At 36.9% G+C, this 21,711-nt stretch overlaps 1 protein-coding gene across 1 annotated transcript in view; it reads left to right on the plus strand.

Moving 5' to 3' along the window:
* Positions 1 to 21,711, plus strand: part of ISPD (isoprenoid synthase domain containing) — a 121,916-nt gene that overhangs the window by 24,198 nt on the left and 76,007 nt on the right. The window contains exons 3-4 of the mRNA XM_009282064.2: positions 11,007 to 11,111; positions 19,854 to 19,899. Coding sequence (XP_009280339.2) covers positions 11,007 to 11,111; positions 19,854 to 19,899 — 151 coding nt within the window. The remainder of the gene's footprint in view (positions 1 to 11,006; positions 11,112 to 19,853; positions 19,900 to 21,711) is intronic.

A 21,711-nucleotide genomic window follows, 5' to 3' on the forward strand; every position in this document is an offset into this window, starting at 1 on the left:
TTCTGCAAACGTGTGAAGCATTTTAGTATCCTCTGTAGTGGGAGTGGGGTGTGTGTGGTGTGGGGAAGTGGAGTCAGCTGTAGCAGTTTATTAATATTTTGGCATAGGTCAGGCAAGTCCTTCGAGGCAAAATGTCTAGACTGATTTGGGGATTTTCCTGTGGGTTCATTCTTTGTTAAAGAAATCAATGTCTGTCAAATTAACATTGCCAGGAGCAACAGGCGATTAAATGAACAGTAGCGGACAAATTGTTGACTAAAACTTTGGCAACATTGGGAGCAAGGGTCAGATTCAGAAAAAGGACTGAAGGGTCAAAATGTAAGTGAGGCAGAATTTGGGCATTTAGGTCTAATGCTGGAATCCTGGAAAAAACACTGCTCACCTCCCTCCTAAGATTAAAGACATATGAATCTTCAAGGCACCTCAACTTTTTTAACATTCACAAAATATGAAACATTGTGTGTGCCAAGGCATCTAAGTTGTGGCAAGGCTGAACAGCTTAATATTTACTTCCTGTAAACACTCACTTGGAGAAAAAATTTTTTCCTGATGCGATCCAATCATGAATTGGTGATATGGGTCACAGCTGTTTGTTTTTGTAGTGTAAAAACACTGAAAAAGAAATCACCGTTGTTTTTAACATATGACAAAGAGTAGGTGAGATATATAGATTTTTATCATAAGCTGTAATGCGTTATTTCTTGGCCTGCATCTTTAAAAAAGCATGAGACATCTTTTAAGTGTATTGTGTTGTAAGTTTACCTCATTCTTCTCCAAATGTATTTTGTGGTTTCTATATGTTCTGTGTGTGTATAGAGAGCCACTTCCTTTTCCACTATCCCCAGCTTTGGTCACCCACTTTGCTTTTGTATTTTGTAATTATATGCTCAGGTCTTCTAAACATGTGCCATGTAACATCACTGTTGTGTTTTTCCTAATTCTGTATTCCAGCTTGTGTCTGTAGGTTTTCTTCCTTCCCCTCAACTGTATTCTGAAATACTGAATCAAGAAGTGATTTGTGAATTAGACAAGAGCTAGCTAAAATAAGTGATCTACTACTTGTATGATTTATATGAGGACAGTACTACTAGCCAATGCTGCTCTTTGTATGGAGTCCTAAAGGCAGCATACTTCCATCTGCCTATGAAATGTAATAGGTAATTACAGTTTTAGTGTAACTACCTACTTGGTTGGTCCAAGTCAACCTACTTGGCTGAATAGTAAAGTAGCTTGGATTATTTCAGTTTGAATTTCCTACTCAGTTCCTTTGATGGTATAATAATATAGATTTTAATTAGCTGTATGCTAGTGTCAAGATGGGGAGTATCTGAGTTTTTCAATGTGCAATCTAAGCATATGAAATAACCTAAAAAAGGAAGCCTTTCTGCGGATTTGACCATGGGTCATTAGGATTTTAGATCTGATTGTTTGACGAGGAAATCTGTGTAGCTCCTAAATGTTGAAAGAAAACCTGGTATCTCATTTCTCCTTACATGAGAAGTTTTTACTTCACTAACAGCATCCTTTCATTGTTGTGGTCCATTTCGGCTTGGACTTTATCTCCGGTTTTAGTGTCATTTAAAAAATTATTTCTTTGGAACTTCAGTAAAACCTGAGTTCTGTTCCATTTCATTCCTGCTGGAAATTGGTAATTTTTTGGTTTTGATGCAAAATTGCAATGGAGCTAACTTCTTAATGCAGTTTTGCAGAGGATTTTGATCTGCCTTTCTTCATTCATCTTCAGGCTGATGCACACAGACTGTTGCTTAAATACAGGGTTGTCAACCTCACCTAAATGAATATCTTAATTTGTACAGTCTTCAGGTTGTAGTTCTGAGATGTTTTCCGAAGACATTTTAGAGTTATTTCATCTGGCATGTTTTTACCCTAGCAGCTTTGTCCTGAGATTTAGAGGAATAAATATATATTTTTTTTTTTCCCATTTCCCTATCCTTAAAACCTACCCAATTCTACAGAATTCTCTCCAGGATAAATAGACTAAAGGAATTTTGTCAGTAATGCTTTCATTTATTCAAAACCTGAAGCTAGATTGGTGGTCTGTTGAGAAAACTAAGCTAGTTTAGATAGCTCTGTACTTGATTAGTTCTTTGGTGCAATGGTAGAGCCAGGATATTGTATGAATCCCCACCTTGCCCTAATTAATTTCTGCCACAAGAATGTTTGGAGAAATTCTAATGCCTTGCATAAGAAAAAAATAAAATTTTTTTGCTAATGGGATAATTACTTCCATTTTATGGCACTCCTCATCCTGTAGGATCTCAAAGCACTTCACAAATTCACATGTTAGCTCTTGGAACTGTTTGGTGCAGTGGTGCAAAGCTGCCACACCCTGGGTGAAATCTGGCATCTCTGTAGTAGTGAAAAGGCATTTTGTCTTCAGATATAATTTGGAGGATGTATGTTAGGGAGACACACTGCAATTATTCAAGTTGGAAAATAGACTGGACTATGAATATTGTTGTAAGTATTACTGGATTTACCCTAAGTGTACTGTATCCAGAAGAATCACCCTTTTGGCACAGGCTCAAAAAATGCTGAATAATGAGTGAGAATCACTGTATCCAGCATATGGGAGACCACCCATCTAAATTGTCTTCTGCTGTTTGTTTTGAGAGAGCAAATAAGAAAACAAGGTAGTGATGCTAGAGCTTTTAATCTCTTAGCTACTGACAGTGTAGTATATCAAAAGGCAAGGAAAAGGACCATTTCTGATCTTGCATAATTTCAAGAGGTGATTCTCAAGTAAATTGTTCCAAGAGTGAATAATCTTATCTGTTCAAAAAAATTTTAAAATAAAATATGCATTTTAACTTGGCCTGAATTTGGCTCGCCTCTGCTTCTAAGCGTGATTAAATTCTTTGTTGGTTGCTTAATTTTATAACTTGATATATTTAGAAATCTCTTTACTGGGAGAATGTAAACAATCACTTTACATTTTCTTAGAATAACCTAAATAAGCTGTAGTTTTCTACGGGGGGACAAGATTTTTTCTTGTCCATATAACTCTTTTCCAAGTATTTTTCCAATTTACAAGATAATTTTTTAAAGTGTAAACAATGAGTCCTAACTCATTGTATTTTGACTACTACTGTTGTCACATAGAATATTAATATTCTTTTTTTCTTGACATTGTAACTAAAATATGACTTTTTAAAAAGCTGAAATTGTATATAAGGTCTGAAATTCCATGTTCAGCTGCATGCTCAAAATGACTCCTGTGTCCTTTTCTGATATCAGAAAAATCAATACTGTCTCGTGGTTACTTAGGACCTGTTTTATGAAGTCAATCTGATTAATAACTAGCTCTTAGTTCCATCAAGTATTTCATCTTCATACCAGTACCATTGTTCATTCTCACCTAGTTTGTATTCTCATTTTCATTATGCTAGTTTGTGTGGACTTTGGAGTAATATTAGGAATGTATCTACTGGTGTGGCACAAAGAGAAAGACTGAAGCTTGATTTTTTTTTTTTTTTGTGATCTGTTATTGTTTTGGGGTTGTATGTGTAAACTGGGACTTTACCAGCAGTGATATTCATCACAGTTGCCAGTCGTATGAACACAATGCATGCAGAGTCCTGGCTGCTAGGGCACCTTGTGTCCACACTGCAAATGGTGCTTTAGCAAGTGCCCTTGCATATGACTTTCACCTTGATTCTGCCACAAGGGAAATGACTTTGAGCTCTCCAGCAGCACAGTCAAGTGCATCTTGTATGATTCTGAGTAGGGATGCAGGAAAGACTTGGACCAGAAAGAACCTCTCCTGCACACTGAATTGGTAATGTAGATACAACCCTTGACATTTCTTGTTTGTGCCTACTGGTACCCTTCTTTCCTCGGCAAAGCATGTCCAGTTATTCTTGATTAAATTTTTATTCCTTAATAGCAAAGCTGCATTTTTTCCCCTCTCTCTACAGGTTGGTCATGATTTGTCTAGGAGAACATAGCAGACCTCATTCTCTGGAAGGACTGAATTACTCTGGGTACGTAGGGGTTAGGGCTGTCCGTCTAACTTTCAAACAGAATTAGGGTTTTTCAAAATAATAGTATTAGTGTTTTTATGATTTTGGTGTAAAGTTGAGCACATGTACTTCTTTTACAGAGTGATTAGTTTGTTTGGACCTTTCCTTTTGCAGAGACAGAAGGAGAATAAGATTAAGACTTAGAGTAGGCTTTAATCATAGAATTGTTTAGGTTGGAATAGACCTTTAAGATCATCGAGTCCAACCGTTAACCTAACACTGCCAAGTCCACCACTAAGCCATGTCCCTAAGCGCCACATCTACACATCTTTTAAATACCTCCAGGGATGGTGACTCAACCAGTTCTCTGGGCAGCCTGGTCCAATGCTTGTCAAACCTTTTGGTGAAGACATTTTTCCTAGTATCCAATCTAAACCTCTCCTGGCACAACTTGAGGCAATGATACAAATACTATTATAATAATCCTGTAGGGTATCTGCAAGTATCTTGAGGCATGGATTTAAGAACAGAAAAGATAGCTCTTACACTTCCTTAAAATAACTTTAAAACTTGATCTTTCTGTCTCTTTTATCCAGAGTCACTTAAGGATGCTGAGGCTAGGGCCTAGTCTTGTGATTACACTTCAGCTTCTGTTTCATTTTGAGGTTAGAGCTAGAAAATGACAGTCAATAAAATGGGTGTCTTTTCTAATTGTCTAGTTACCTTATTTCAGTATTTTTGTTGTAGTGATTCCTTGATGAATCTAAATTAACGTAAATGACACTTTTTCTTAGTGGTTTTGATAGAATGGGACACTGAAAACAAGGGTTTTTCAATCTAGCTCACTAGTCGTAGATCCTATCTTTTGGTTACAGAATCATGTGTGATTTGTTGCTTAGAAGAAGGTTGAAGGAACCTGTCCAAAATGGATAGAAATATCCACATAAAAATTTTGTACCTAGATCTTACACAATGATTATGTTTAATTTGTGCTCAGAATTGCAAACTTTTAAATATTTGTTCTCTGCATCTATATGCATTTCTGGATCCCACTGAGTTTCTGCTTTTACATATTGTGACAGTTTTTCAAGCAAATTTGTGTTTAAAGAAAAAAAAAAAGCGGCGTTATCCCCAACCTTGGCTAGTAGCTAAAACTTAAAACAGTGATAGGAAAAGCAAATTTCATGTTGCCTACACTGCACGTTCATGCTCTGCATTCTTGCCTATGGGACTCCTACTGCCTAGCAGCAAGTTGTGTGCAGTGAACAGTAATTGTCAGCCTCAACATAAAGAGAGATTATAAACTGCTTTCAAAGAGGACCAATAGGAAGAAAATGCATAGCTGACTTGACTGGGGAGCTCATATGCCTACTGCAGGAGTATAGAACATGGCTGCTGGTGATGGCAGTGTGGATTGCGTTCATTGACCTAGGACATTTATTCCAGAAAGGGAAGAAGCAAAATTACTTTCATTTGTAACTTTTACTATTAAAAAGATACTTGAAAGCATTACTTGTTTTTAACCTTTGTCTCAATAATATTTTAAACCTTTAATTGCACATTTTGTTCAGTTTCATAGAATCATAGAATCATTTAGGGTGGAAAAGACCCTTAAGATCATGATTTCAATCAAAATTGACGGAGGTGTAGAGATTTCAATGGTGTTAAGCGCCTATATAGTTTTTGAAAAAACAGTGAGTGTGAGGAGGATGGAAACCTGAATGAATGCCTTCACTGAGAGGAGGCTGGAGCCTCGGAGCCTTCAGGCTCTTAGGTCTTCAGCTCTGGCTGAAATGTGAATTCAGCTGTTATCTTCCGTTTTTCTTGGTCATACACCTTTTAGCGCATGGGATCTTGGAACCAACTAATGCATAAGTTCTTTAACAAGTATTTAGTGGACTTAGAAGCAACTTAAGTACCAAAATATTTCAGTGGGCAGTCAGGAAGTATTCAGGGGATCTGACAGTAGAGTGCAGGGAAATCATGGCATGTATGGAGAGGGCACTTGCAGTTACTGCCGTGAAAGGCATTGGGATATAGATACAGATCTGTAGAAAAACAGGCTTGCTTAATTCTGTTACAGAGTAAATTGCTGTATCTTTATTCTCTTCACTGTGAAGTACTACTGCATCTGGATGTATGTCACAGCAGTTTTAATAATTAACCACAGTAGAAATTGTTTCAGAGATGAGCTTATCTGAACTCACATTAATCTGGGTTTCCTCATTCACGTGTTTTCTCCTTCTGTTTGCTGCTTCTGTTATTTCTCATTTAGCTGTGGTGTATTGCTGTGGGCTGAGTGTTTGCTGCAAATCCACTGTTGGATTCAGCATTTTTTGGTTTCCATGGTAATGAACATGGCAAAAAAAATTCTTTATAAAAATACGATAAAAATAGGCCAATTCAGGTTGAGCAAGAGCTTGTCTGCTTCTTTTTTAACTTAGTAGAATGTTCTTGATGATGAATGTTCATGATGTACTCTGGCACTTCAGCCGTGGAAACTTGATTTGCAAGGATCTGGAAAAATCATAAAGCTCTGCTATTGTTAATTAGTTATGCATTTTAATTGCAAGTGTTCTGATATTGTTATAGAATGGATGTACATGGGCAAGTTAAATGGAGACACTTGCTGACAATGGAAAAAGTACTGAAGATGTCACAGCCAATGGTTACAGAAGTGTAAAAGGCTGGCTTTATACAGGCTTTAAAGGTACCTGTGTAAAGGAGCAAATCTGAAGATTTTCTTTCAGTTAATGCATAAAGAATATTGACTTTGTTTCCTTATTATAAAACTAAGGAATGATGAAAAAATAAGAAAATGACAGTGCTGTAACAAAAATTTTTCTTGTATCTGTGTTGCTTCTGCTGTATGATTACTGGTTCCCATATATCCATTCAAAATCTTTTTTCAGTATAAACGTACAGTAAAATAGTGCATGTTAACAGTAAAAGCAATTGTTAATGTTAAATACTGCTTCTTTATAATTTTACTTGTTCAAAGTATTATATTGGAAACAAGTTAGCTTATGGACTATTAGTAAGTACTAGGGAGATACAGGCTGCATAGCTGCTCTTTTCTCTAACCCTTTGTTCCATGTTTACGGCTAAGCAACAACAGTATAGCTTGCATTGTAGGAGAAATATTATTTATCAAAATATTTTCAAACTGATCTAGGGGGCAGGGAAAGAAGAATTGGTGTAATGCTAAAATCTGGATCTCACTCCACCCATAACACTTTATTCAAACATCCACTCTTGGAAAACAAACAAACAAAAACCCACCCACAAAAAAAGTCAGTCCCCAAAGCTACCTATTAGAATGTCTTTGAATATTCAACAGTTCAAAAGCATTTTTAAATAACCTATTTCCTTCTGTCATCTAAAAAGCTAAACTAATCTGTTTTCTTTCTTTTGTGGATATGTTTTGTGCCAATATTTCCAGCTGTTTCCACCATTTCAAATCTGAAACTGTCTATTGTTTCACAAAGCTATGGGTGCATGTCAAGTTCAGTTAACTGTACTCTGTCAAACTTTGTTTAAAAAGCCTTTCAGTCAAAAAGAGACTTCAGAAATAGTAAGAGTTTTAAACAGATTGTTGTAATGCAAACTGGCTCTAGATGTGCAGTGAAATACATACAGAAGACTTAGGATGAGAATGTTTGCATGCCTGGGTCAGTAAGAGTTTTCCTCATAGATATTCTACAACTTTTTGTTATAGGCACTCCCTGATAATGCTTAATTTAACTGAATTTCTTAGAGCAATATAGAAGCTTTCAAATTCTGCACCTTAAATATGGATTTAAAATTTCACTTGTGGAGCTGTTTAGTGTGTGTATAATACATAAACTAAGCTGGTCTTGAGCTGGTACACTGATGTCAGAGGAGAACAATGAAATGGAAGTATCAGACTTGCAGAAGAGTACACTGTGACAATATGTTTAGGTTTAAACAATTACAGATAATGAATGGTAAATGTCATGATGTACAAGTGTTAGTGAAATATGTTTTTAATTAATACTTTGCTTTGTGTCATATTTCATCCCTTGAAGCCAGCAATACCCTCAAGATGCTTTAGCCTGTTTATGGAACTTCTCCACTCCCTACTAATTATCTGTAATTACTACTTTGCTAAAAAGTTGGAATTGCTTAGTCTTGTCCTAGTATCATTTGTTACCTATATATTTAAAAATGTAACTTAATTTTAATTCAAAGTAAATTTTTTCACATAAATTTTTCTGAAATTTCTCTTTCATTCTGAGGCAAAAGAAAACCAAGGGTTTTTTTGATCTGTGTGTTATTCACATTAGTAGAAAATAGTTTGCATTCTACCAGAAAATTTTTTCCTTAAAAACAAAACAAAAAAAGGAAACATTTTGGTATTAAATATTTGGAATTGAAAGTTACTAGGCCATTTCTGGCTTCATTGGCAATTTATCTCTGGATCTCCCTACTCAAGAGATCACTCAATTTTTCCATACTTTGGAGCTAGAGTTCCCTATTCCTTTATATTTTCTGTTGACCTTTTTTGTATCTTGATTAATTAAAGAATATAAATAATTTCTGCTTAATTTTAAAATATTCCAAAGTGTCTTTTTGAAACCCCTGTTTTCTTTTAGTATTCTGAAAGAAGTCTGTCGTTTTGTTTTGTTACTCAAAGTGCTTAAACTTCTCTACAGAAGTTTAACACATATTACTTTTCTAAGCGGGCTGTGTAAAAGGATCTTCTTTTTGATTGCAGTCATGACAAACTAAAATGACAAAAATTACTAATTTAAATAATATAGAAGTGATAACTATGATTTTAAGACATCTGCGTGTGTTAGTAATACAATTCAGATGTATAATGCTGATGAATACCCTGAATTTCACTGATGCATTATAAAACAAGAATAGAAACTGAAAATTTTCTTCATCTTTTTTATTAAACTTCTTGAGGAAATTATTAAAAATAGTCAAGTTGTATTGCAGCACTCATCTGGATCTTCTTCAACCACTTAGACTTTTGCATTCTTGACAATTTTGAATTCTTGAATCCTGGAGGAGACTGAGTTACTGAGCACAGTATCTGGACTGTCACATCTTATTTGAAACATAAATATATATGAATTTATAGACACATAGATAAATTTGACACAGTGGAAGGGTTATTTCAGCTTTTGTAAAGGAAAGCTTATGCATTGCAGAGCTAATTGTTGTTTTTTACAGAGTTAACCGGCATCTTGTTTGAGGTTGCTGAAGCTGATAACAGCCTATTTGCATAATAAGATGTTTCACTGAAGCTTTTACCAAAGGTTTTTTTAAGGAAACTGAACAGATTTGGGATAAGAGTAAAGACTTACCAAAGTAGATTATTTGTTAGAAGATAAGAAACAAGGTAAAGTGCATGACCAGTTTTCATAGCAGTAAATCACCAGTGCAGTTTTGTGAAGATCTGTGCTGGGACCTGTGCAGTTCATTTTGTCATAAATAATTTGGAGCAGGAAGTGGAGATACCCTTTTTTTTTTTTCCTGGGTAGTAGAGATGAGGGCTGACTAAGAAGGTTTGTAGAAGGATGTTATGATAAAATTGATAGGTGAGTGTAGATAAATGTAAAGGAGGGCAAAAGGGTTGATTAAAGTTTTGAAGTAGCTTCCACACATGAAATGACTGAATAGATGTTGATCTCTTTACCTGTGGAAAGATGTGGGAAGAGATGTGGTGGAGCTTTTTGAAGGGCTGAGAAGGTGGTTTTGCACTCCCTTTTCTGTCAGAACAACAAAGCATGTGATGAATCAGATGCTCCCTGATGCAGGTGCTAAAAAAAACCCCCCACCTGCTATTCAAAAAGTAATTGGGTGAATTCAGGATTCCTGTAATTCACTGAGGACTGTTAAGGCAGTCATTTCTGGTTCAGTGTGTCCCTCGGACTCCTTAATTTAGGGATTTCCTAAGCTGGGATAATAGCTTTATATGAGGCCAAGGGAGTATTCTCAGAAACTAAGAAGATATGGTTGCCTTGTTCTTATTTACTTACCCTTGACTATGCACTGTCAACCTCTACTAGAGACTGGATACTGCGGTAGCCAGCCTGTGGTCTTAGCAAATATATCCATTTTTATGAATGACCCTATCTTAAATTATCCTTCCTTTTTACATGTAATTCATGTTTCTGGATGGACTGGTAAATTAGCAATGTGAAAATAGACTAGAACTTTCTTATCTTAATCAGGCCAATTCATCTTGAGGTAGTCCTGTCTGATAAGCTCCCAGTTCCTGCTTTCACACCTACCTGTGTTTTGGCTCGAGAGATTCTGCTCCCTACTCAGTTTTCCATTAATAGGATTCTTATAATCACTAACTATAGGAAGCCAAACTGCTTGGGAAGGGTATGTTGAGAGAAGAATGCCTCTTCTAGATGAATAAAAAGTGGACAAGCTTTTTTGGTTTTCTGTTGATTTTTTTTAATCTGAAAGGCTCATGGAGCAGCATGAAACTTTGCTATTTTGTGTGCAGATAACTGGAGAAAAATATAAAAGGAAACATGTAAGGAATACAGAGGTTCTTAGTTACTACCATCCTTTTTTGATGCTGCAAAAACCAAAACAGACAAGGCATTTGGAGAGTCATGCTTCTACAATTTGTTAACTTGTTCCCATACTCTAAAAGTTTGTCACTAGAAGGTTGATGATTTCTTTTGGTGAGGCCTCAACTCCATCAAAATTTTTTTTATACATGTAACCTCTCATTGATTTAGTTAACAACATAAAGGTGTAGCAAGATACTCACAGCACCTAACTGAATTAATTTGTAGTTATAAAGTGTTTATTTACTTCTTTAACACTTTGCTGGATAGCTAGAACTTGGCATAAGCTTCTTGAAAGGGTTTTATTTCTGATCCATCCTGAACCTACCTACCTAATACAGCATGTATTATTCTGGACAGGACTGTTGAGATGTAAGGTTTAATTAATGAAAGAAAACCTGTTGTTGCTTAAGTATGATTTCTTTATGACTAATTAAGAATATTTTTTTAATTACTACAGTGTACAGACTATGACCTGGATTATGGAACTGAATGTTTGCATCTGGCTCTGAAATACTGTAACACAAATGCCAAACTTGTTGAAGGAACAGCTGACCTCTGGAAGGTAAAGGCAATAATAATCTCTATTTACATGTCTTTTAAAATTAATAAAATTTGCATATAACTGTAAAAATTCAGATGTGTTTTCAGTTGTAATAGTTAGGCTTTTCTCTTCCAAACTTCAGAATTGTTTTGGGATTATCATGAGCTTTTTTTAGAGCTCATTGTTGTAGACAGACTTGGGCAGATGTTACCTGAGATAATCAATGAAGACAGTATTTATCTGGAAGTAGGAAAACTAACTAGGTACTTGAATAACCTGAGAATCTGTGAAACTATAAATCCATAATCTCTAAAACTAAGAACTTTCTTTGAGATGAGCTTTCTCCTGCTATTTCTATATCTTTTGTCTATTTTCCTCCACTTTTCCTATGAGGACATCGCTACTTCTCTGATGCCAAATACCTGGCTAACAACAGTTTTTGATTTTTAGAGCCGTTCATTACATTCAGTAACACTGTAATATTTAAGACATCTTCAAACAATCTTTTAAAATTTTTAAACATCATTCACCTTGTCTAATAATCTGTAGGTTTCTGACGACTGACAAAGCAGGTGTGTATACAGGTGCCAAAGGATATGTCCTTGCTGCTTAAAAGTATCCCATTTCATTGTTTTGGATGGTGGTACATTATTCTTTCTCACTAACTGTCATGTCATGCAATTTTTAAGTGTTTCCTCTTTTTTTTTATTTTATTCATTACCACATTGAAGGATCTGGAAGCAACTCAAATCACTCCATCTGTCTTTTGACAGTAAATTTCCTCCAATGGGACACGATTTCTAATAATACAACAATAAATCTTACACTGAAAGGTAATTTCCTGAATCTGCAGCACAAATTTCCTGTGCAATTTAGCAGCAAAATTTACTTGTGTTGGTTGCATACAGCAACTTCTTTCAATATCTTTCTGGGGACATAGTCTTTCTGAAACAATGTATTGTCTGTTTTCCTATTCAGCCTTCTAAGGGACAGATTATGTTATGCATATTTGCATTACATCACTCTTTGGATGGTTTCATTGTTCTTATTGCAAAGCATGGTACTTACATGAAGAGTAACAAAATACACCCATAATGTTAGTTTAGTTCTTTATAATATTTATTTAGTTCTTTACTATCTGTAGATACTACTGATGCCCAGCAGATGGAATGTAGTCTTTTGACCTGGAATGACAGAATAATTAAGCCTGAAGGAAATATCTAGATGTCATCTGGTCCAACACCTTGCTGAAAGTGGGGCCAGGTTAGTTAGATTAGGCTGTGCGGGGCCTTGTCCAGTTGAGTTTTGAGTGTCTCCAAGAATGGAGATTTCACAGACTCTCTGGGGAGACCAATTCCAATGCATATCTCCCCGTATGGAAGAGACTTTTTTCATAATATTTGGTCAGCATTTCCTTTGCACTGGAAAGGATGAAAGGCCAACAGAAAGACCTGCGAGAAGTCCAGTTCACTCTTTATGGCCATTAATTATGACCCTTCCCCACCCTTCATCTTCTGTGCTTCGGGCTGAACAAACCAAGTTCTCTCACACCATCTCAGCAGCCCTCTGCTGGGCTTTCTCCTGTTCCTCATTGTGTTATACTGGGGAGCCCAAAACTAGAAAACAGTACTCTGGTGTGTTCTCAAAAGTGCTGAATACAGGGGAATAATCCCTGTATTCCCTGTAATGAAGTCTACTTCCATACTAATACAGCCCAGTCAGTTGGACTCCTCTTTTGCACTGCTACGCACTGCTGACTCATGCTCAGCTTGTCCAGAAGGTCCTTTTCTGCAAAGCTGTTTTCTATATTCTGGCATCAGTATGGACTGCTGCACAGGGTTATTTTGTCCCAGATGCAGGATGCTGTATTTGTGTTTGTTATATTTCACAAGGCTTCTGTTAGCCCCTTTCTCCAGCCTTTCAGGATCCCTCTAAATGAGTATTGCACCCTTGAGCATATGGAATACTTTCCCATTTGTTGTCATCTACTAGTTTGCTGAGGATATTTCCCCTTTCCCAGGTTATTAATAAAGATATTAGACAGTATTGTCCCCAGTATCAGCCCCTGAAGAACAGCACTAGTAACCAGCCCCCAGTTATACTTCAAACTTGAGCTTGTGCACATCTCTGTTTTAAAAGAGAACTGTTGAAATGTTAGTGCCACTCCAACACTGTTGGTGAAATGAAATCCTGATGCTGTTAACTTTCTAGCCTGTGGGACCCATTGCAGTACCACTGGACTTTAAAGAGGCCTGTAAACACATGGAAAATGATAACACATGAGGAGTCAATTCCTTGTAGGTGCTCAGATATTGGACAGAGAACTTTTTTAGCTGGTGGTATACTGGATAATATCATGGAGAAGGAGATACAGGTAGAAAAGCTGAAAATACTGTGTACCAGGTGAAAGAGTCTATTGGGTTTGTGTGGCAAGGTTTTGGTAGCAGAGAGGGCTACAGGGGTGGCTTCTGTGAGAAGCTGCTAGAAGCCAATGCCAGCTGGCTCCAAGATGGACCCACTGCTGGCCAAGGCTGAGCCAATCAGCGATGGTGGTAGTGCCTCTATGATAACATATTTAAGAAGGAGGAAGAAAAAAAAACGCTGGACAACAGCTGCAGAGAGAGGAGTGAGAATATGTGAGAGAAACAACTTGGCAGACACCAAGGTCAATGAAGAAGGAGGGGGAGGAGGTGCTCCAGGCACCGGAGCAGAGATTCCCCTGCAGCCCATGGTGAAGACCATGGTGAGGCAGGCTGTCCCCCTGCAGCCCATGGAGGTCCGCGGTGGAGCAGATATCCACCTGCAGCCCGTGGAGGACCCTATGCCGGAGCAGGTGGATGTGCCCAAAGGAGGCTGTGACACTGTGGAGAGGAGCCCTCACTGGAGCAGGTTTGGTGGCAGGACTTTGGACCTATGCTCAAGCAGTCTGTTCCTGAAGGACTGCACCCCATGGAGCAGTTTGTGAAGAACTGCAGCCCGTGGGAAGGACTCACATTGAAGTTCATGGAGGACTGTCCCATGGGAGGGACCCCATGCTGGAGTAGGGGAAGAGTGCGAGGAGGAAGGGGCAGCAGAAACAATGTGTGATTAACTGACTGCAATCCCCATTCCTCGTCCCCCTGCACTGCTCGGGAGAGGAGGTAGAGAAATCAGGAATGAAGTTGAGCCAGGGAAGAGGAGAGGCGTGGGGGGGAAGGTGTTTTAAGATTTAGTTTTATTTCTCATTACCCTACTCTGATTTTTATTGGCAATAAATTAAATTAATTTCCCTGAGTTAAGTCTGTTTTGCCTGTGATGGTAACTGGTGAATGATCTCTCCTGTCCTTATCTCAACCCATGAGCCTTTTGTTTTATTTTCTCTCCCCTGCCCAGGTGAGGAGGGGGAGTGATAGAGCGGCTTTGGTGGGCACCTGGCATCCAGCCAGGGTCAACCCACCACAGAGTCTGTGTTGACTATATTGTGCAGTGTGTGACAGTAGCAACAACACCTGTTTATGTGCAGATACTGTGCTGCAGGCAGTGCAGAGCAGTGAGTATGCTATATATAGTATACACAAAGATGCTGGTGCCATGTCATTAAAGTTCCTATACCTTCTCACATCCTATTCGCTGTCTTATTTTGTAGCTAGAAGTCATTGGTGTCTTCTGTGCTTTGTGAAGACATTCAAAGTCAAAGGTGTAAAAATGATGAGGTCTGTAAAATAGTAAATTGCTTCTGCAGCAAATAGTCATATCAGATTAGAGGCTACGGAGGAAGACAGCTCCTTTCTGCTTGAGTAGCACCCTGGTATTGGTCACTGTCCCGGGGTGTTTGGCGGGTGACTTGGAGCAGTACCATTGAAGAGAACACTCATGCTCAGTCTGTGCAGTTTGACGACGTGCAGAAGACTGCCAATTTTCTCAAGTCATGCTTGCCTACAAAATGGTTAGGAGCTATTGCTGTTTGTTACTGCTGCTTTTTGCTGCTTTCAGAAGCAAAATTGTCTTTCCTTAGCTGTCCTAATAATGTAATTTGTAATATGTTCTTGGTTTTTTTTCTGTAAGGCTTTTCAGTGCTGAGATAAATTACATTTCGTGTGCCAGAACTGATGTGCTCCCAATGGCCCCAGTCTTACTTTTTCAACAAGAGAGAAAAAGATATTCTATCCAGATAAATGAGAACTGAAATAAATAATCATTGTTCAGTTGAGGTTTCAGAGGATGTCTAACAGAAAAACTGTGGTCAATTAACAGGTGGAGAACATTTCTAAAGTTTCTAAAGTCCAAGTATTACAAACCAGTTTCATCCTTGACTCTTGGAAAAGTAGATCTGATATTTGTAAGAATTCAGTTTATTTATTAGGTGCACAACCTACATAACATTAAATGACTCAAAGCAGTGGGAAAAAGTTACTTATGTGTGCATATATATCATTTTCTTGAATTAACTCTGATTATTCTGCCTGAGTGCTGTCTACTTATAGTGCATTAGAAAAAGTAACGATTTGAAGTCACTTACCATTGGAGCTAAAGCAAGAGAGAGTTTGTTTACTTTCTAGTAACAAAATACAAAATTAAGGTTGTTCTTTGTAGTGGCAACAACCAGGCAGGAACATTCAAATTACTTCAGTGTTATAAATATTTATAAGTTCTATTATAAATGTAGTTATTGTATAACTATTTATAAGATATTTAGGATCTGGCTGCCATAAAGGAAACAGAATGATGCTATCAACACCACATTTTCAGTTTCTCTGTGCTTGACACCTTTGAAACCAAATGACCTTAAATGTTCTGGGGCAATATCCTCTTAAATAAAGTATAAAATCATGTACCAGAATGTAATTGTTGGAGTCTAATATATACGTGTGTGTATAATGCAGATGAAAACTGCATTGTAAGAACACTTCTAAGATTGATACACTTTTAAAGACAGTGCTGATAGTGTGAAAAATCCTCACCATTTCTAAAAACAACAGGTTATTTTCTAATCCTGCAAAAATATCCCATACAAAGGAGATCTGTATGGTACCTTAGTATAACAGAGGGAAATACTTCATGAAACTAAAATGCAGTGCATTTTGTGTATGTGTGATCATAACTTTATTGTGTTTGGTAAAGAGTTATGTTTTGCATTTAACGTACAGTTTTGTAAATCTGAAATGTTCATCAAACTAAATCAGTTTGAAGAAGACTTTTAAACATTAAATGGGAATAACTTTGCGGAACTTCTAAAAGAGCATCTTCCTAGGTAGTGAGAAGTTGCAGTCTGACAGTTGAGAGAGAAGGGCACACAGGAAAACAAACAAACAAACCCTTGTCAGATGATTTTTAGGCTTTACTAAATAGATATAAGTAGATTGCTTACTATACAGAAATAGAGAAATGTTTAGTAAGTCAGACTATTCTGCCTTTGCCAAATAAGCAGATGATGGGGTCGCCTTTGCCAAATAAGCAGATGATGGTTTCATATTCTGTGATAGTGAGGTATTTGTGTTGAGTTTTAGTATTTGGCCTAGCGATATTCTGGACTGCAGCAACAATGTTCAGAAAACCTTGGAACACTAGATGCTCAAGAGGACAAAATGAAAATTAGTGTTGTCACATGAAGAGAGAGGATCTGAGTAATTAGAAGCCTGACAGTTCGATATTAACCAACAAAACAAAAGGATGCACTGCTACAAGCAGAACTTGATTAATCAAGAGTTAAGGGACTAATGTAATTAATGTCAACCAACATGGAATTTACTTATTTTGTGAAATTGACTTCAAGCCTTTTTTTACAAGATTGTAGTCTTGGCTGGTAAAGATGGTAGTGCTGATACAATATATGGTTGGCAGAAGTTTGACTTGTTACTACATGGCATCTTAATTAAAAATAGGATGACTGTAATTGTACTAGTCCTCATTAAATAGATTAAAAATTGGATGACTGATATATTTCAAAAGAGAATTCTCACCATGTACAGTTCTGCAGAAACTGTTATTGTTTCTAAGCTATTTAACATTTGTCTGATAAAGTTTGCAGACAACACAAAGATGTAAGGGTTTGTAAATAAAAAATATAATTGATCAGAAGTAACCTATTGATATGGATTGCTTGGCAAACAATTTAAACAAAAGGTATGCTTTTCATTGCGGCCAAATATAAAGAAGTGTTTTTAAAAAAAAAGTATAGGCCATATTTAAAGAATTGTTCTAGGAAGGCAGTGACTTTGAAAGTGGTGTAGGAATCGCAGAGGATAGCAAGTTTCCACTGTGGGCAAAATACCTTATGTCAGCCATTGATATAGAAACAAGAATATGAAATTAGGAAAGAGATGTTCTAGTATTACAAGTGCATCTAGAATACTATGGTCAAATCTGGACTCAAGCTCTGTGCAACTGTTGGTAAACGGAGAAGGTTCAGAGAAAAGCACGAAAAAGAAGATTAAATGGCAATTTGATAAGTCTGTAGAGATTTAGCTTAGTAATGTGATATAAAAAAACCAGAAATGGATGAGGTAGAAGGTCTCTCCTCTGCAAAGTGAGAGAGAATTCCTGTGTGTCATTTTTCTTGTTTATTCTTTTTCCACTGTGATTTTTGCTCCTCATCTGGGCTGCGAGAGTGGAGAGTGCCATCTTACTTTCTGGTATAGAGTGGCAGTTAAAGTATTCTTCCTGGTTGATTTGGCTAGATCTGAATTGCTGCTGGCTGGGGTGAGCCTAGAATGCAAATTCACTTTGGTGAAACTAGAGATAAAGCAGTATAGCTGCTCAGAACAATAAACTGTTGTGTTGACTAGCCTTAAAAGTTGTTTAAAACAAATTCATGCTAAACCAATCGATGGTTAGAATTAAACCAAAGGGTGTCTCTGTCATGGTTGCCTGTGTTTTAAGTAAGTCTCATCTAAATTGCAAGAACACCTCTTAATCAATACAAGAAAATCCAGAGGCATTATGCATATCCATTCCTTAAGAGAAACTTTGGTTGGATTTAGCATCTTATTCAACACTGAAAGAGGTATAGCAAATCCCTCCCCCCCCAACTGGTAAGCGGTGGTCACCTGTGGTAGCTGGCAGGGTTTTTCTCTCTGTCAACTTTACTATTTTCATAAAGCTTATAGGAGCTTGTATCTGAAATTAGCTTATAGGATCAAAGTTTATGAAAGAAATATATATGGGTAGTGTGATATGGTCTCAGATGATTTATTTCTCTAGAAAACCACCCTAAAAAATGTTTGCTGATGTCTGGCTCAGAATTTTAGAAGTTATTTTAAAGGTTCATACTTATTTTTTTATTCTTCTGTGCTGTTTTCTTGAAGACTGGGCCTACTTTATGAAGTAAGTTCTTTTTAAACTTGGACTATTTAAATACTTTTGCATCTCAAGGTGATTGTGAACCTTAGAGTAACTGAGACCACTTTTGACAGAGCTTAGTCTTGTTTCTTGAAAGGTCTTTAGATGGTAATCTGTTACAGGTTTACTGAAAGTTCAGTATGAAAGCCCTCTAGAAACAGGTAATGAGAAAGAAACCTTGCAACAAAATTGGTCACTCAATAATTCTTTAACCTTTAAATTCAAGACACTGATTCTTCCCAACAGTATGTAAACTCAGACACTTAAGGTTTCTTAGGCTAGATTCATTCTCTGGCTGCTTCTTCTGCAGGACAAGCTGTAGGGGAGTAAGTTAATTTTTAATTTTAAAAGAATATAATTCCTTGGAGAAATGATGAGTAATGAGAAAGGTAATATTATTCATCTGTTTCTGACTATAATACACAGCTTAATTTGAGATGGAAAGGAAAGCAGTTACAAGAATCCTTACATTAAAATCTGATATCTACAATGGTATGTTTCTGCTGTAAGATTTACTTCGCAGCACTAAAGCTTTTGGAACCCTATTCAGTCCATTTCAAAAAGAAAGAGAAAAAATATTCAGACTCTAGAGAAACAAATGCAGAAAATCCAGTAATATTTTATTTAACATAAAAGGAAGTTACAGTAAAAACAAAGGCAAATATTTAGAAGTTATTCTTATATCAGTTCATGTCACTACATGTCATTGCGAAGACATTGCTAGTAAAGACTGTTAATGTCTTGGTTAGATGCTGTCTTCAGTTTTTTGTTATTTTATTTGAAAAGCCTAATATTGGGACTGTCGACCACCATGAGGCTACAAAGGCAGCTATGAAAGCTGTTTTTTGCAAGTACCAAGTAAATATTCAGCATCTTATTGTCCATCTAACTTGATCTGATTAATGTCTTCAGAAAGATCTTGATGGCTTTTAATCCTCTGAAAGTTACTATAGTCTCACTGACTCCCACTGATTAATTGGAATCTCATTAACAGTAATAGTCTTGCACTACTGAAAAATTACACCTATATTAGTAAAAGAAATAACGAGGCTTCTCCCTGGCTGTCATTTTTATGATCACAAGTCCTATAAAAAAAAGACTATATTTCACGATAAAATTATAGAGTAGAATGGATGTGTGAAAACAGATGCAATATCATGTTTTTATGATTCTTCAAAGGGTTAAAAGTAGTTTTTGGTTTCAAATGAGTTCTAAGCAGATCTAAATATTTTTAAAAAGGTTTCTCTCAAGTCTCCCATAATTTCTGCAACTTCTGTTCTTTCTGTTCTCATGACTTGCCAGTGATATTTTACCAGAATTAAGAAATTGACAATATCATTTGTTTATGGTATTTCAAATGTAAAGAATTGCCTTCAGGGCATTGTTTTATAGGTTTTACATTCCTTCCTGCTGTGTTAAATCTAATGAGGCTTGTCTGTCCTTTAGGTGACCTACAAGCGGGATCTGTATGCAGCTGAATCGATTATTAAGGGTATGTGTTTGTCCTTGTGGCTGTCAGTTTGCATATTCCTGGGTCTAATTAAGAATTTTGTGTGCTATAGTTTGAAATGTCCTTAAGAAAAGTTTTATGTTGAATAAAATGTGCTTAGACAAGTTGTTTTAGCTTGTTCACTGGAATACTTACATTATGCGTTATTTACCTTTATTTACTTCTCTTAGAATAGAGAACTTTATAAAAAGCTGTGTATATTACAAAGTCAAACAAAGATTAATTTTGGCTTAAAATGGCTTTATAAGGAATAAACAATTTTTTTTTTTCATTTGCAGTTCAATTCTGAATATGTTCCATCTTTCTAATCTAAGTAATAGACTGAAAATTAAATATTAACTCTTTAGGGCTCTTCACTCTTTTACATACAGCAACTTGTTACCTAAATTGATATAGCAATTATATGATATTGAGGTATTCCATTAATTTATAAGTACTTTGAACCAGTTTTTAACCTTTTCCTGTACTGGTAACAGTGGTTTCATAGCAGTTTAATACAAAGACCAGATTTAGTCTTTATCTAGATTGACTCAATCTAAAAACAATGTAGAAAGGAAGAACTCAAGTACTGTACAATGAGCACACAGATGGTTATTGTAAACTGATAGGCACTGATTCGGGGGACTCTTGCTTGACTTCTTGTTGAGAACTGAGGGATAAAAGCCCAGAAACTGATGAAGAGAAAGGGACTTCCCATTGGATTAAAAATAACTTTCCAGAGAAAAGAGTATGGTTCCTATTTAAGAGCAAAACCCATGTCCTATTAAGGCATGGTTAGTGAGTGGCTAGTTGTTCACTTTGGTGGCTCACGTGTTGTTACAAGATCCAGTATCGTCTTAGCTTCTGGTTTGGGTAAATTAGACCATGCCGAGATCAGCTCTGTCACTGTAGACAAGCTAGAAAGCTTCAACAGAGCTTAGATATCGCTGTGGTATTCTGCATGCTGCTTCTCTAGACCTCCAGGAATGCAGCAAGTTTGAAGTTTCTGGTTATTACAGTGGGCAAATATTGCATATTATATGCATTGCTAGAACTACCTGACTAAATGTTTCAGGCACATATCAAGGTGATAGGGCTGGGAAATCTTGGAAGTTCTGGTTTTGACAGGGAATGGGCTCTCATCTCTGTAGCTGGAGGCCTGGAATTTTTGAGAATCTTGTTTTGAGTAGGATTCTTCAGGGTTCCACACTCCTCTAGCTTTCAAGCTTAGGATTTCCAAACATTAAAGACAAGAAGGTGGCTGGGAGTAGTTGGCATGAATTTACAAAGGGGAAATTATGCCTGACCAACCTGATAGCCTTCTACAATGAATTGACTAGCTTGGTGGATGAGAGGAGAGCAGTGGATATGGTTCGTCTTGATTTCAGCAAGGCTTTTGACACTCTCCCATGATATTCTCATTGACAAACTGATGAAGTACAGACTAGAAAAGTGGACAGTGAGGTGGATTTGAGAACTGGATGAACTGCCAGGCTCAAGCAGTAAAGTCCAGTTGGAGCCCAGTCACTAGTGGTCTACCCTAGGGGTCAATGCTGGTTAAAATCTTCACTAATGATCTGAATGATAGGGCAGAGCACACCCTCAGCAAGTGTTGTGGTTTAACCTCAGTCGGCAACTGAGCACCACACAGCTGCTCGCTCACTCCCCCCTCCCAGCCCCGGTGGGATGGGGGAGAGAATTGGAAGAGTAAAAGTGAGAAAACTCATGGGTTGAGGTAAAAACAGTTTAATAATTGAAATAAAATAATAATAATAACAACAATAATAATAATATACAAAGCAAGTGATGCACAAT

The sequence above is a fragment of the Aptenodytes forsteri genome, unplaced genomic scaffold, assembly GCF_000699145.1.
Source record: "Aptenodytes forsteri isolate BGI_AS27 unplaced genomic scaffold, ASM69914v1 Scaffold164, whole genome shotgun sequence".
Lineage (NCBI taxonomy): Eukaryota > Metazoa > Chordata > Aves > Sphenisciformes > Spheniscidae > Aptenodytes > Aptenodytes forsteri.